General features: G+C 38.1%; 2 protein-coding genes across 8 annotated transcripts in view; one reads left to right on the top strand and one right to left on the bottom strand.

Annotated features, from left to right (window-relative positions):
- BRPF3 (bromodomain and PHD finger containing 3) overlaps nucleotides 1-3,339 on the top strand; it is a 42,219-nt gene extending 38,880 nt beyond the window's left edge. For all 7 annotated transcript variants that reach the window (XM_087929654.1, XM_026716873.2, XM_087929653.1 and 4 more), the window contains 2 exons: nucleotides 376-530; nucleotides 918-3,339. In XM_087929654.1, coding sequence (XP_087785780.1) covers nucleotides 376-530; nucleotides 918-1,101 — 339 coding nt within the window. In that variant the 3' untranslated portion in view covers nucleotides 1,102-3,339. The remainder of the gene's footprint in view (nucleotides 1-375; nucleotides 531-917) is intronic.
- A 1,372-nt stretch (nucleotides 3,340-4,711) lies between these two features.
- On the bottom strand, nucleotides 4,712-12,640 carry LOC113447775 (armadillo repeat-containing protein 12-like). The gene is made up of 6 exons (XM_026718152.2): nucleotides 12,472-12,640; nucleotides 9,902-10,050; nucleotides 9,197-9,331; nucleotides 6,298-6,471; nucleotides 5,467-5,538; nucleotides 4,712-5,085 (listed from the first exon to the last, which is right to left on the bottom strand). The coding sequence occupies exons 1-6, from the start codon at nucleotides 12,608-12,610 to the stop codon at nucleotides 4,723-4,725; spliced, it is 1,032 nt and encodes a 343-aa protein (XP_026573937.1). The 5' UTR covers nucleotides 12,611-12,640; the 3' UTR covers nucleotides 4,712-4,722.
- Between the last annotated feature and the right edge of the window lie 1,687 nt (nucleotides 12,641-14,327).

Below are 14,327 nucleotides of genomic sequence, written 5' to 3'. Positions count from 1 at the left end.
ACATAAGCGCTTCATATGTATGTGTACGAATGATATTTTATACAACAATTTCAATAAATACTTTCCTAGTACAAGAGAGTGATTATCAGGGTTAATCTGTTTTTCATGCTGGGGTGAAGAATTTTGAAGTATGTTCTTAGAGAAATACATTCACCCCTTTAAGCAGTAAGTAAAGGATGGTCTAATTTGCGCAAAAATATTTAAGATTCGCTCGCCGAAACAAATTGCCCACGTTACCACCAAAACCTGGATGCCATTACTAAGCTGCTTCTTTCAAGCATCGTCAGATTTTAAAACAAAGGGCTATTATATCTTTGAGCTAAATTTTTGTGACTTGTGCTAAATTCACTGCTGTGTTTTGCTCTTTGCCTTTAGATCATTGATCCTGAGATGCCACAAGAAGGCCTTCTTCACAACGGAGTCCCGATCCCTGTCCCCCCTCTGGAAGTGCTAAAATTAGGTGAGCAGAAGCAAGCGGAGGCTGGAGAAAAACTTTTCCTTGTCCTTTTCTTTGACAACAAGAGGACATGGTGAGTAAAATAAGCAAATGAAGGGGAACAACTTCTTTTCTTTGGACAATAGAATATCAAGTATTTATTTTCATTAATGTAAGCAAACTTGCTGATGATTGAGGGAAGTTTTGGTCTATGTAACAGAATAGCAAGCCAAGAATTCATTCTTCTTCTAGTGAATCATAAGTATGTCTTCTGTTTGTAACTGCACTACATACTCTAGTTTGTTTTTGCTACATTTACTAACACTTTATCAGGCATTAGTGCAACTTGTAAAAGTCACAGAAGGGTTGATTTGTACAATTTGTAATGCTCTCGATTTCTTAATTGTCTCCATAATAACATTCCCTCCATCTTCTCCCCTCCCTCCCTCTCCCTCTCTCTCTCTCTCTCTCCCTTCTGTAGGCAGTGGCTTCCACGAGAAAAAGTTCTTCCTCTTGGAGTAGATGACACTGTGGACAAACTCAAGATGCTGGAAGGACGGAAAACCAGTATCCGCAAGTCTGTCCAAGTTGCATACGATCGTGCAATGATTCATATGAGCCGTGTTCGGGGAGACCATCCTTTCATCACACCCAATTATCTGTAGGAAACTTGTTCTACCCATCCTATAGGAAGTAATGTCTGCATCTACAGACAAAGTAGATCAACTATGACCTGAGGAATATGGGATTTTCCTGCCTACAAGACGATGCAATTGCCACATTTGCATTCTTAGTAGATACACGGTATTTCCAACAGCAGGAAAAGTTTATGTTATGTACTTGATATGTGCCAAAAAGTCTGCCTGGTTTCTTTCTGAACATGTTTCTCAAAGGATCCAGGACGGAAAGAAGTGATGTAGCAGCTTGACCTAGTAAGAAGATGTCAGGAGAAGCTACACTATAATATTGAAACCCTGGCAGAATCTTAGATAATTTGCTGATTGGACAAGAAGCCCAACCAGACTCTTGAGTTTTTAAACTTCAGCTAGTCCTGAAGCAGCTGTGGAGCTTATTGCTTCTGTTATGAATTGAGGGTCTTTTTGATGACTCTTGTGTGCCAAATGTTCCCTAATATTCACCATATATTTTCAAGTTATTTTTGAAAAACACTGGTCCCCCCTCCCCCGTGCAATTATATTTGCAACCCTGTAGAAATCTCTAAATTTGTATATGTTTTTATGTTAGAGATTACAATTAAAGAAAGAAAGAATATTTTGGGGTAATGCCCCTTTCCTGATTTTGCCTCACGCTCACATTCACAGAGCTTTAAATATGAAGAAACCCCTAGGGAGATATTTTCTGTGATTTTTACATTTCAATTTCAGATTCGTATACTTCTGAAAATTGATAAAGTAAATATTTTAAATGTTATTTTACAAATACTTATGCTGCTAGAACATTGTTGCTAGATATGAAGGTTTATTGTGAAATGAGGAAAAAGCAATCTTTATGGTATCGAAAACATTTCCCCACCACCACCACCATTGCCCCCGTTCATGAACAATGGCACTGAAGCCCTGTCTCACTCGTCATGCCTGTTCTTCAGAAAATCACAGCATCCTGTCCATTCTGTAGGAGTTCTAGACATGGAAGCAGCCCCTTGTTTATTTACAAGGGAGCATGCATAAAAATCTCTTCCTTATATGCATCACCTTATTTAGGTTTGGGCCATTAAGCATCACATTGACATTTAGAGTTTTTTTCCCCAGCTTTCAGTAGTAAGTATCTGCTTATATAGCGTGCCATATGTACTTTGACGTATGCAGCGCTGGACTAGGGCAATCATGTAGAATCATGATTCCTCTTTACCTGAAGAAATGAGAATTAAATTGGAATGTGTTTGTCATGTTATTCACCGGAATTCCCTACAGTCACTCTTGACCACCCCGTAAACACTTCAGGGTTTGCTTTCATACTCTCTGAGCTTCCATTATTGGGATCTGTTAAAAATACAGCACAATCCTTTGGAGAAACCCTTTTTTTAAAAAAACTTGCATACAAAAAGAGGAAGAGCTGAACCCTGCAAGTTGACAGTGCATTTCATATTTGATTTTGTGAAGTTTTTTTTTTCCTTTAAGAATTTCAAACCAAAGGTACAGAGCAAGATTGTAATTTGAAAACCATTCTCTTCCCCCGCCCCCCTTTTAAACTTTATTATTGTTGTTATTTTCTTATTAAGAGATTATGGGACAAATGTTATTGTGCAAAAATCACTGCCATTTCTAGTGGTCTTTTTTCAAGAACCACATCTTATACATTGGGACATAAAAACACACTATATAGGAAATATCTATAACATAAACAGAACATGAATAGGAATCTTTTTTTAAAAAAATAGTTAATATCTCAAGAGTGTGGTTCCAGAAGGAACTTTTGTATATAATTGTAAACTACTGTTCTAAATTATTCAGGCCAATTGTTAATCTTTAAGTCCTCAGTTGTGTTGCTGGGTCTTTTGTATGCATACATAATTAATTTAAAGAAACATACATTTTCCCAGATTGTAGCCTGGCTGTGGACTTGTGATTTATGTTTAACTATTTTAAGATCTTGCATTTTAATTTCTTCCAATTTTTTCAATTACAATTTAAGGATTTGAATTGGCTAATATCCTGCTGTTGCAATGGGACCTAAACGTGACTTGTCAGTCTGCTGTAAAGCACAGATGGCTCTATTTATTGTAGAAAGTGAGTTTATTTGCTTTCTAGAACTGTTTATATCAGATGGAATAAGAAGTAATTAAATTCTATGCTTGTAAAGAAAAATGCTAATTTTACCTACTATAATCTGACTGTCTGAAACTATATTTTCTCTCTGAGAAATAAATGTTCTAATGTAAAATATCTGATTGGACTATTTTAGCGGGGGAAATTTCTCACTTGAGTTGGACTCTGAAATGAAATGATTTGTGTATTTAGATGATTTCTGAATAGCTGCTCTTGAAAACACCATAAGCTATTTCAAAGTGCTTTCCTGTTTCCAGATATACTCTCTAGAAAACCATAGGGTGTGGAAAAATGATCCCCAAGCACAAACAAAGCTGTTGTAACTTTATAGATATGTTGATGTACTTCCACACTAGAAGAGCTGCATGCCAAAGCAACTTTGCCAGTGAAATAGCCAAATATAGGATCATAATTTATAGTTGGGGCACAAAAAGGGCAGTTATATGCCAAATTGATAAACATAATGCATACTGATTTCTGAAGAGGTCAGCTCAAAGAACTTACTTTGCCCATGAGTATTTTAATTTATCAGAAGTTAGTACACGAGATCGCCTCGCCATCCACATTGGACTGTTCCAAGATGGAATATATTAGGGAGGAAAGCCACGTATCTTGTTAAAAATCTTACCTTGGGACTAATCTTTATCCTTTCTGTCCATATCAGTTCGGGCGATTATGAGAGAACAGGCCTTTGAGAAGGATGTTTATGTTTTCACTGTATTCTATATGCAAACCTCCAACTACTGGAGTTTTCAGGTCTCGTATTATACTGCTTGTTCTTCCATTTCCATTTTTCAATCCAAAGGAAATATGCATGGGCTGGGATGAATATAAGTGTGAAGTGATACTATATGGGGGGGATTATACTATACATTATATAAATGGTGGGACAGGGAAACCCCATGTTTGCATCTTGAGTAGCTTTACATTTTCTTTGATTCTCAGGCATAGGAATACGTACCTGTGATTGGTTTACACTGATTATGTTTTTATGTTGGATGTCATTTTTATTTATTTATTAAGGCAATTTTTGCGACCAACCAATTCACTCATAGTGGACTCCAGGTCTTACAAAAACCCCAGTACAAAATCCAATAAACCCTCATCCCCCTGGCAAGAACAATTAAACCAACCACCCTGGGGTCTCCAGGCCCAGTGGCAAGACCAGGTCTTCAGGGCCTTTTGAAAGAGTGCCAAGGTGAGGACCAATTTTATTTCTGCAACGATGATGTTCCACAGGGAGGAAGCCACCACAGAGAAGGCCTTTCTTGGTTCTACCAGTTGGACCACCTTAAGCAATGCTGTCACTATTGCTCTGTTCTGGGATATTACTATTGAGGAAGAGTTTTACTGGTGCACGGCCACTAGGATTGCTTGACCTCTTGACTGAATACCAACCTGCTTTTCTCCTATATACACTTTCCAATTTGAAAGATTTTATCTTTTCAAAAGAATTGTTTTCTTTCTATACTTCTAAAGATAATTTAATTCTGTAAGGATCTAATACATAGGTTCAGCATCGGGACTGTCAGCGTTGATCTCACAGAAGAATTTGCTTAAATTGGCGCTCTGGGTGCCAGCTAGTTCCCCCTCCTCGTTTAATTGCAGTTTCAGAATAACTCTGCAGGCTTGGATCTGCACTTCTTCCTCGGGATGAATGATGAGGGAGAGAAGACAATCAGCTAGCCGGGAATTGTCTCCAAAAAGGACCTCATGGAGTGACAACTCATTGTATTGCCAGTGCCCCGATTGGTAGTGGGGAGTCAGGCGGCCCTCGCAGAGCCGTTCCACGAGCACTAGCAGCTCAAAGAGCAGGCTTCCAAGCTGGGAAGGTTGGAACAGGCTGAGGAATTCTGGATGCACCTTAAATAAAAATGAAATGAAATGAAAGCCTTAAAGAAAAAGATAAAACAGACTGTTCATGTCCTACTGGCTAATGGATTTCATCTTTTGAAGGTAACAAGACTTCAGATTCTTTTATAAGAAATTATCTCATGACAGGAAAGATGTATTTTGTTTTCTGAAATCTGGCATACTCCTTGCTGGGATGCAATCCCTAGAATGTTCAGATAGCAATGGGAATTGCAATGTCAGCATGTTTGGAAGATACACATTATGCTATATTCCAATTACATATTTGTTTATGTCTTGTTTGATTAAATAACTCATTAAAAGCTACTTTTGATCTCAAGTATTTACTTCCTGTCCCAAATATCCCTCTGGGAGTAGGGAGGAAATCTTTACCTGGCAATTCATAATATCAAATAACAGTTCTTCCTTCTGGGCTAATGTGCTAAGGAATTTTAGAATCTGCACCTAAAAAAAACACACAAAAACTTTCAGGCCATATAATCAGTAAAGGTAGGGTGCTTATGTATACCATGGCTTCATTATGCCCCCCACCCCCCCCCCAAAAAGCTGACATTAGGAGTTTGGGTTTAGAGCAGGGGTGTCAAACTAATGGCCTGGCAGCATCACATGACATATCGGGACCTTCCCCTCCCTTTGCTAAACCAGGCATGGCCAGCGTGTGACCTATCTGGCCTGCGGGCTGCAAGTTTGACAGCCCTGGTTTAGAGCAATATGCTCTAAACCAGGGGTCCCCAACCACCGGGCCGCGGACCGGTCCCGGTCCATGGAACATTTCCTACCGGGCCGCCGGTTTGCTGGGTGCTGCCATCTTTTTTGATGAGAAAGTGCTTCCGGGTGAGCTTTTCTGGTTGGAAAGCGGCATTTGGGTCCTGAAGGAATCCTCGCGCCTTAGTTTCATTGAAGGGGGGGGCTTCGAACGAAACTAAGGCGCGAGGATTCTTTCAGCACCCAAGGCAAGGCGAGCCGAGCGACCGTCCTGAAGCCGTCCCGAAGCGAAGCCCATCGACAAAGGTACAAAGGAGGAGTTGAAGGTGGTGGGGAGAAGCGGGGGACGGCTGGCTGGCCGGTCGCTTGGCTCGCCTTGCCTTGTCACGCGTGCTGATGCCGGTACCGGGCCGTGGATCATTTTGTGATGCCGGTACTGGGCCGTGGCACAAAAAAGGTTGGGGGCCACTGCTCTAAACAGTTCATGAACCATAGTACCTGAGCCAAATTGGTCCCCATCTGCAGAATGTCCATTAAGATGGGCAAGAGCTTTTTCAGGAGAGGTTGCATGTCATTTGGCCACGGCAATCCATTCAGTAATCTTAGTCCAGCAACATGTATATCGGTATCCCATAATTCAGTGATAATTTCAAGAATCTTCGGCATGAATTCCTGCACAGAACAAAACAGCATTTTTTAAAATTTGGAATAATTGGGCAGAAATCCTTTGTTTCAGAGGTGTGCTGGGCCAGAGGCTTCATTGCAAAAAGTAGTGAGTGACGTCAGAACACAAAATGAAACTGGATTCATTTCATTTACATTCTAATTAAATATAGTTAATATGATTACCCTCAAGCCATGCATTTCATAATTTCCCCCTTCAATCAGATTAATAATTACAATTTGATAACACTTAGAGCTTTCTGGGGATGCTGCATGCACTGTTAGTGAGCCTCAGGTAATTTCTTACTAGGTATCATTGCAAACATCATTTGTATAAGAACTGATGCTTTCATTTTTTTCATTTTTTGTTAATCATTAAAACACTAATATTTTACCATAAATAATGATTTTTTAAAAAGGATTTTCTTTTCCAAAAACAGAAAAAACATAAACACACTGGGTGGTTCATTTTGAGGGCTCTAGTAGCAGTGTTATAATAAATCTTATTCTTTAAATTGTTTCATTGATTAATAATTATTTAGTATTCCAGATGAGAATTAGATTAAAATATAAATAGAACAATTCTTGAACACTAGAGAGTATCACGGGAATAGTTTTAATTTCAGGTGGGAAACAAGCCAAGAAAAGGAATTTATTTCCTGTTCTTTGGGAGGAAACATTTTTACCCACTCTTGGTTTCACCTTCTGGAGAAGAGAAGTAGTATCCTTCTAACACCAGCTTCTGAAGTTGAGTTTAGAAAAAGAAGGGAAGAAGAGATGGAATCCCACAGGAGGAATGTAGCATCTTGCAAAGTCATCTGTTCTCCATCATAGTTTGATGATGAAAGGAAAGGAGAGATTTCTTGGAGAACTCAAGAGCTCCTTGAAATGACACTAATAGCAGTGTTTTCCCACTTAAGTGTAGCACCAGTGTCTCCATTAAGCCAGATAGGAAACACAAGTGCCAAGACCATGTAAAATAAAGCCATTAGCAAACAACTACAAACTCTTGCAGGCTCTGAAGATATGCAGAGTATTAGGAAGTTACAGGACTTCCTGTTCTTGAGAGAAGCTGCAAAGATAATAGCTGCTTAGGGTAAACCACAGTGCACCTACAGCTGTCACTTTCTAGCTGCCTCCAATTTTGATATTTGTGGAACACAAAAGTACACTAAAGTTTTGGCAAACAAAATTATTTGCCACCTATAAACCAGATGATCAACAAAAGTGAGGCTCTCATTCCAATATCAACCAGTGGTTAAGACAGTGTATTTACTTTGGCACATTCATACACAAAGCATCTTATAACTTGCCCCAAGAAAGCTACGATAGATCTCTTCTCTCAGCACCATTGCTGTTGTGACCAAGGATCATAGTTGAATTTATCATGAATAAATCTTAAGCAGACCAGATGATGAATCTAACAGTCCCAGTTGAAAGAGGAAGCGATTCCAAGGAGATTTAGAGAACCAATTTGTGTATGGTTTATTGATGTAATATTTTTCTAGTTGTGAGCTCAATTAATAAAGGGTTGGGTTCATTAATTGCAAATTGTAAGGTTGAAATCAAAATCAGATTAACATTTGTTGTTGGGACTCATTTCTGGTGATACAGTACTTTATGTTATGCCTAACTACTGATTATGCAGATTAAAATCATGCAGCTTTCTATAATTTATTCTTCATGCAGCAATTAACATATTCCCTTGGAAAATTTGGGCAGTTTTTTCTGGAAGATAAACATCCCTCCCTCCCTCCACCCCCACAACAATTTATTTGTTGTTAAGTCATTGGTCCATGAACATTTTATTTGTATTCCAAATATATTATGAACATTGATCAATTTTCAATTTCCTAAGGATATCCTGTGTGTCCTGCTTTTTCTGTGGGGGAAAAAAACCCTGTATTTTTTTGAGAGTTCAAAACATAATTTAGTATCTGAAAAAAGAACCAAACCTCCCATACATAACCTATTTGTTACCAGATTAATTACAGTTGGAAATGTCTCTTTCTAAATGTTTCTTGTATTAGATATATTTAGCAAAAAAAAAAGTACATAACTCACTTGTATGCTAAATGCTTAGTTTTGATTTTTAATGCATTTAAAGTAAATCCACTGCAAACTGTACATCCTACTATTATATAGTATAAAAGAACACATCTAACCAGGAGCTGAGCAGCAAGTGGAGATCTTCTATCATAAGGAAAGTCTGATTCATTATGGCTAGCAATTACATTACAGGTAGGGAAGAGACATGTGGGTGGGGTGTATAAACAATATTTTCAAATATGTCCATGGTTTCTTTCACAACTACTTTGTTCTCCTAATTTGATGCTTTTGCTGAAATGCTCATTACAAATGATTTTGATACCATTGAAGTGAGAAAGAGGTTCTTTTTCTTTCTGGAGTGGTTCTTACAGGTATTCTCAACTAACAACTTTCAAATAGTGCTGCTTCCTGCAGTTCTTACAGATGATCTGATAGTAGCTAAAGTTATTATTTTGGTTGTTTTTATTGAAAGTACAGTCATAGATCAAATTTTGTGGCCAGCACGTTTACAGCTCTTCTCTATTTTGCTTAGTATATGCTTTATCTTTGAAGAAAATTCACAGGTGTAGCTTCAAGCTTATAGATGACAATGATCATAATATCAAATGACAATCATTCATGTGTGATTTGATACTGATATATGTAGGCGTCTAATACAAAAATACAGTACTATACAAATTATCACCTGAATTCTGATTCTAAATTTCCAGATGCCAGCAAAAGCCTTGAGAGCATGCATTGTCTGAATCTTGACACCCATGTCTGAATCATCCAGGAATGAGGCCACAAGTTTAATATCCTCATAAGTACATGCAGATGCCTGGGGAAACAAATCAGAATTAATGTGTGTAGATGCATGTATGGCTAAGTTAAAACAAAGCATAAGAAAGTATCTTCAATTCCATGCAATACTTTGTAACTTTTCACATTCAAATAATGACTCAAACTTTTTTATTTTAAAAGATGTGAAGTAACCAGTTATTTATTTCTTATTTCCTATTTATTCCTGGCTATTCTGATTTCCAAAGTCAAACACATCAGAGCAGCTATCATGAGATTAAAAAAAAAGATCCCAAGGAACAGTACAATATAAGACAGACTTATAAAGAATCCAAAACTTGTAAGAGAAGGAGTCAAACAAATTAAGGAACATATGTCTGAAGCTTGCCAACTAAATTTATTTATTTTATTATGTTAGTATGATAGCTGTGAAATAAATTTCTTGAAGTAGGGAGTTCAAGAAGTGGGGAGCACATGCAGCAAACAATAATGTGCCTTCATATTGCTGTTTGGTTTAATTATGCTTAACTGTGTCAGTTTAAAAAACACACTACCAACTGGCTCATTCTTCCATCCTTGTACTGTACATCTTATTATTCTGGACTCTCACCTCTGATTCCAGTAGATAAACACAACGGGTGATTCCATGGAGCATCATATTCTTGGAGTAAGCATCTAGCTTTGGGTTGAGAGAGAGCAAAAGTCTTCTGAGTTCTCCAGAGTCCACCACAGGTTTACTCTGGTGAGCTAAAGCAAGTTCTAAGAGTGAAAAGGAGAGTAGAGTAGAAGGAAGACAAAAATGAGAAGTGATCAGGGAACTTAAGTGAATGGAACTGAATGAAGTATAGATGAGACTCAGTAAAACTGGTGATATATTTTGACCAGCTTTCTCCAACGTGGTGTCCTCCCAATATGTTGGGTTACATAATTTCTAAGCAGCAGAATGAAGCAGATTCCTTCAGAGTAATGGGCAGAATTAAGATAAAATCAACACTTCACACAACATGCTGAAGCATCTTGAACATAGTTTATTAAATAAACAACAATAAGTTATGTTTACATGTCATGAAGAATAGTTTCTAACCCATGATTCTAACATTATGTATGTCATGAACTAATGTTGTTTAGATAACAAAATATGAAGAACTAGACCATGGCCTAATGTAATATGTGTTGAGGTAATTCCCCATTAGGAGAATGAGCGCACACAGGGAGACGTAGTGAGAGTGGTGAAGAATAACACACAACCAGCACACAGATACACTGTATAGTAAAATGTAGGTTTTTACTTCCAATAAAACCGTTAAGCAAAGTTCAACAAAACAGTCCAAGTCATTCACAGTTAAAGCAGTCAGTTTTCAGTCCAGGGATAATCCAATAACAAAGTCCAGTATCAAAAACAGTTCAGTAAAAGACACATCAAATCAAGAATAATGATGATCAGCAACAGTCAATAGGAAATGCAGGAATGGCAACACTCAGCAACAACAGAACAACCCAGGTTTCTGGCTCCATTTTATGGCCATTTGAGGAATCACACTCAATTACAATTTTAGCATTCCCTTAAAGAGGCAGTATTAAAATGTCTATCCTGGTTTATATATTTTCCAACCCAACTGTTAGATGACTTACATTCCTAACAATATGTAACCTCTGAGAGGATCATTGTTATAAAAGAAACCATGTTGCTGTCTTTTAAAGGTCAAATATATTAACGTTCTCTGTCCAATCTGGTAGTATTCAAATGGATTAGACTGCACCTTCAGAGAACAGTGTAGGTAGATGACCAGCCTGAGCTTGAGGAAGGGTCAAACACATCATTAGTTTGGAGTCCCTTCATGACCACAAGGGATCTTAATTCTTGCCCTTCTGTTGACTCTTATCTACCACCAATTTGCCTGACTTTTAATAGTTCAGATTCTTGTTTAGAGGTAGCATGGAACAAATTTGTACTCATTTGAAAAACCCTGGTCCCTGATTCCTTGTGCCTGGCACATGGACATTGATCATGGGCTATCTGGAGATGGTTATATATACATCTGGGGTCAATTTGATTGAGAAAGACTGATATAGATGTGATTCAGTTGTTCTAACATCTATAGTTATAACAATCTTTGAAAGGCTAGTGCTTGTCCCACCTGAAAACCACCATGGATCCGCTGTTAGATCCCATGCAGTTTGCATACCGAGCAAATAGATCGACAGATGATGCTATTAATATGGCTCTGCACTACATCCTACAACACCTTGAATCTCCAAATAGCTATGCACTTGTAAGTGGATCATAAGCTTCCTAACAAACAGGAAGCAGCAGGTAAAGCTAGGCAGAATCATATCTGATACCTGTACAATTAGCACAGCCCCCCCCTCCAAGGCTGTCTGCTTTCTCCACTTCTCCCTATATACCTGTTAGGAATGTAAGTCACCTAACAGTTGGGTTGGAAAATATATAAACCAGGATAGACATTTTAATACTGTCTCTTTAAGGGAATGCTAAAATTGTAATTGGGTGTTGTACAGGTAGTCCTCAACTTACAACAGTTCATTTAGTAACTGTTCAAAGTTACAATAGCACTGAAAAAAGCAACTTGTGACCATTTTTCATAGTTACGACCTTTGCAGCATCCCCATGATCACATGATCAAAATTCAGATTCTTGGCAACTGGTTCCTATTTATGACCGTTGCTATGTCCTGAGGTCATGTAGATCACCCTTGGAATCTTCTGACAAGCAAAGTCAGTGGAAAAACCAGAATCACTTAATAAATGGGTACTAACTTATCAACTGCAGTGATTCACTTAACAACTGAGGCAAGATGGCTCTTAAAAGGGGGCAAAACTCACTTAACAAATGTCTCACAACACAAATTTTCAGCTCAATTGTCATAAGTTGAGGACTACCTGTATAGGGAAAGGGAAAGGCCTACATTGAGTGAATTTTTGGCAGATCATCCAAAAAATCAATTTTACGTCTGATTCATACCACATGGTATCACACCTCAAGTGGCTTGGCAAAGTTTGATACTATTTGAAGCACAATCATAGGTTCTAGTGATTGGTAGCTGACAGTTAAACCAAGGTTTCAGAGAAACTCCCATGTAAATAAATAACTCTTATCACAACCACTTCTGAAATGGAAAGCAAAATACATTGATATCTCCCTGAATCCATATTACTCACTGGCTAAGGGAAGAGGCTCTGGATTATGAGGTGGACTCTTGATCCCTTCGATGATGGTCTTGGCCACCAGGAAAATAGCCCCAGCTCCTGTAGCAGCAGACACCATGTTTCTTGTTGTTACCAACTCTAAATACTTCATTTCCTCTTCTTGAATTCCCAGGGATCCAGATTCAGCCTAGGCCCTGACCTTCCACAGATCCTTAAATAGGAAAGGTTAGATGGATCATGCATGGTTTATGACATCACCAGGTTCCATCATGACATCTACAATACATCATGAAAGTAATGAAAAAGGAACAAGAATATTTTTCTTTTTAAATGTTGTCTATACTCTTCCTTTTAAGGAAGAGATATTGGATAAGACTGTGAAGAACCGCTAATAATAAGTATGCGGATTATCTATCATCTGGTTTCCATGCTAAACTTAGAATTGTACTGGTTAGAAATTAATAATATACTGTATATTCCATTTGATTTGCTTTGGACATGAAATGTTAACTTTTGAATTAATGGTATGACTTTTAAGAACCTTCATACGGCAATCAGTGTGATAAAAATATGTATTGCAACTCCAGTGTAAGTCTGTCAACATTAGAACATCTAGCCAGCGCAAACTTTGGGCAAATTAATTGGTTTACTACAAATCCCTTAAATCTCACTGCACTTGTGCAGCTCCTCATGCAATCCATTGAAAAAAAATCACTTCCATAATAATATATGTGGAGTTTAAGTTATAGGCGCATACCTACAATTTGGAAGACACTGGCCCATACTTTCTGACTTCCATTTTAGTCCTTTCATAAACCTACACCTTCAGTTCCATGCATTGATTCATCATCTTCACGCCATCATACCATTTTTATTCAGATATACTGCATCTCTCTACTTGATGTTAGTTTTAAAATCATACAATAGTCTTACAAAGTATTTTGTGCTCTCTCTGGGACTAAGTGCACAGAACTTTGGCAACTCTGTGCAAAGTCAACTTAGATGTAGCCTGTTTTCCTGAACAAGTGGTCAAAGAAAGAAGGAAAATGTGTGAATTTTCAAAAACAGCAGCTGCTTTCTTGAGATTGAATCCTCCAAATATGTTAGATTGCAGACTGAGAAGTTATAATCCGATACAGTATGTTCACATAATGCCAACCTGGAAATGCTGAGCAGTACACGTGGAACAGGAGCTCTTCATAATGATGGTTAGTTCTTCGTAACAATCCTTTTTTTTCAGTCCGTTGAATAACCTCATAGAATCCCAAATGGGAGGCTTTCCGCAATACAGAGAGAAAATATCTGACTAACTGCTAACACAACTACAGATGAACAAAGCCTAATTAGAAAAGAGAGCCCCAAACCCCATGGTTGTCTACTCATTTAGCTACCAGAAACATTGCCTTACTTGTTAAGGATGATCTCTTGATGTCATACATTTAACCTCAAGAGGGTGCACTTGTTCAGAGTTAGAAATGAGAGTAGTCTTATAGAGGCGGCTGCTAGATAGGTTTGGTTGCTGTGGGCTCTATCAATCAAGAGGTACCTCAAACCGTTACTGAAGGAATATGAAAAATAATGCAAACACCGCAACATTAATGTAAACAGGTGCCTCTAGCTTGCTCTGTTCAGACCATCTGGCTTGCTGGCACCAGGGCTAGAAGATATGTAGACCTGGTTGTGGAAAATGCTGCCAAATATTTCCAGATGCCTTTTGGGGAGGAGAGCTCCATATGTTTATATTTGTAGAACAAGACAGTTGTAATATATACATGAACTCCATCCTCCAAGCTTTAGGCTTTGAGCCTAAAACTGTTTCTCTTTTCTCTAATGCAAGTGTGAAAGATTATCTTGCCTAAATTGTAAAG

The sequence above is a fragment of the Pseudonaja textilis genome, chromosome 3 (genome assembly GCF_049901715.1).
Source record: "Pseudonaja textilis isolate UNSWEBS1 chromosome 3, rPseTex1.2, whole genome shotgun sequence".
In the NCBI taxonomy this organism is placed as follows: domain Eukaryota; kingdom Metazoa; phylum Chordata; class Lepidosauria; order Squamata; family Elapidae; genus Pseudonaja; species Pseudonaja textilis.
Note: the sequence above shows the minus strand (reverse complement) of the source record. Positions and strands in the feature narration are given on the sequence as shown.

Coding starts and splice junctions, on each gene's coding strand:
- LOC113447775 (XM_026718152.2), bottom strand. CDS start 12,610: ATGAAGTATTTAGAGTTGGTAACAACAAGAAACATGGTGTCTGCTGCT. Junction 9,332..9,901: donor TTTATCTACTGGAATCAGAG/GTGAGAGTCCAG, acceptor TTGTTTCCCCAG/GCATCTGCATGTACTTATGA. Junction 6,472..9,196: donor AATTTAGAATCAGAATTCAG/GTGATAATTTGT, acceptor TGTTCTGTGCAG/GAATTCATGCCGAAGATTCT.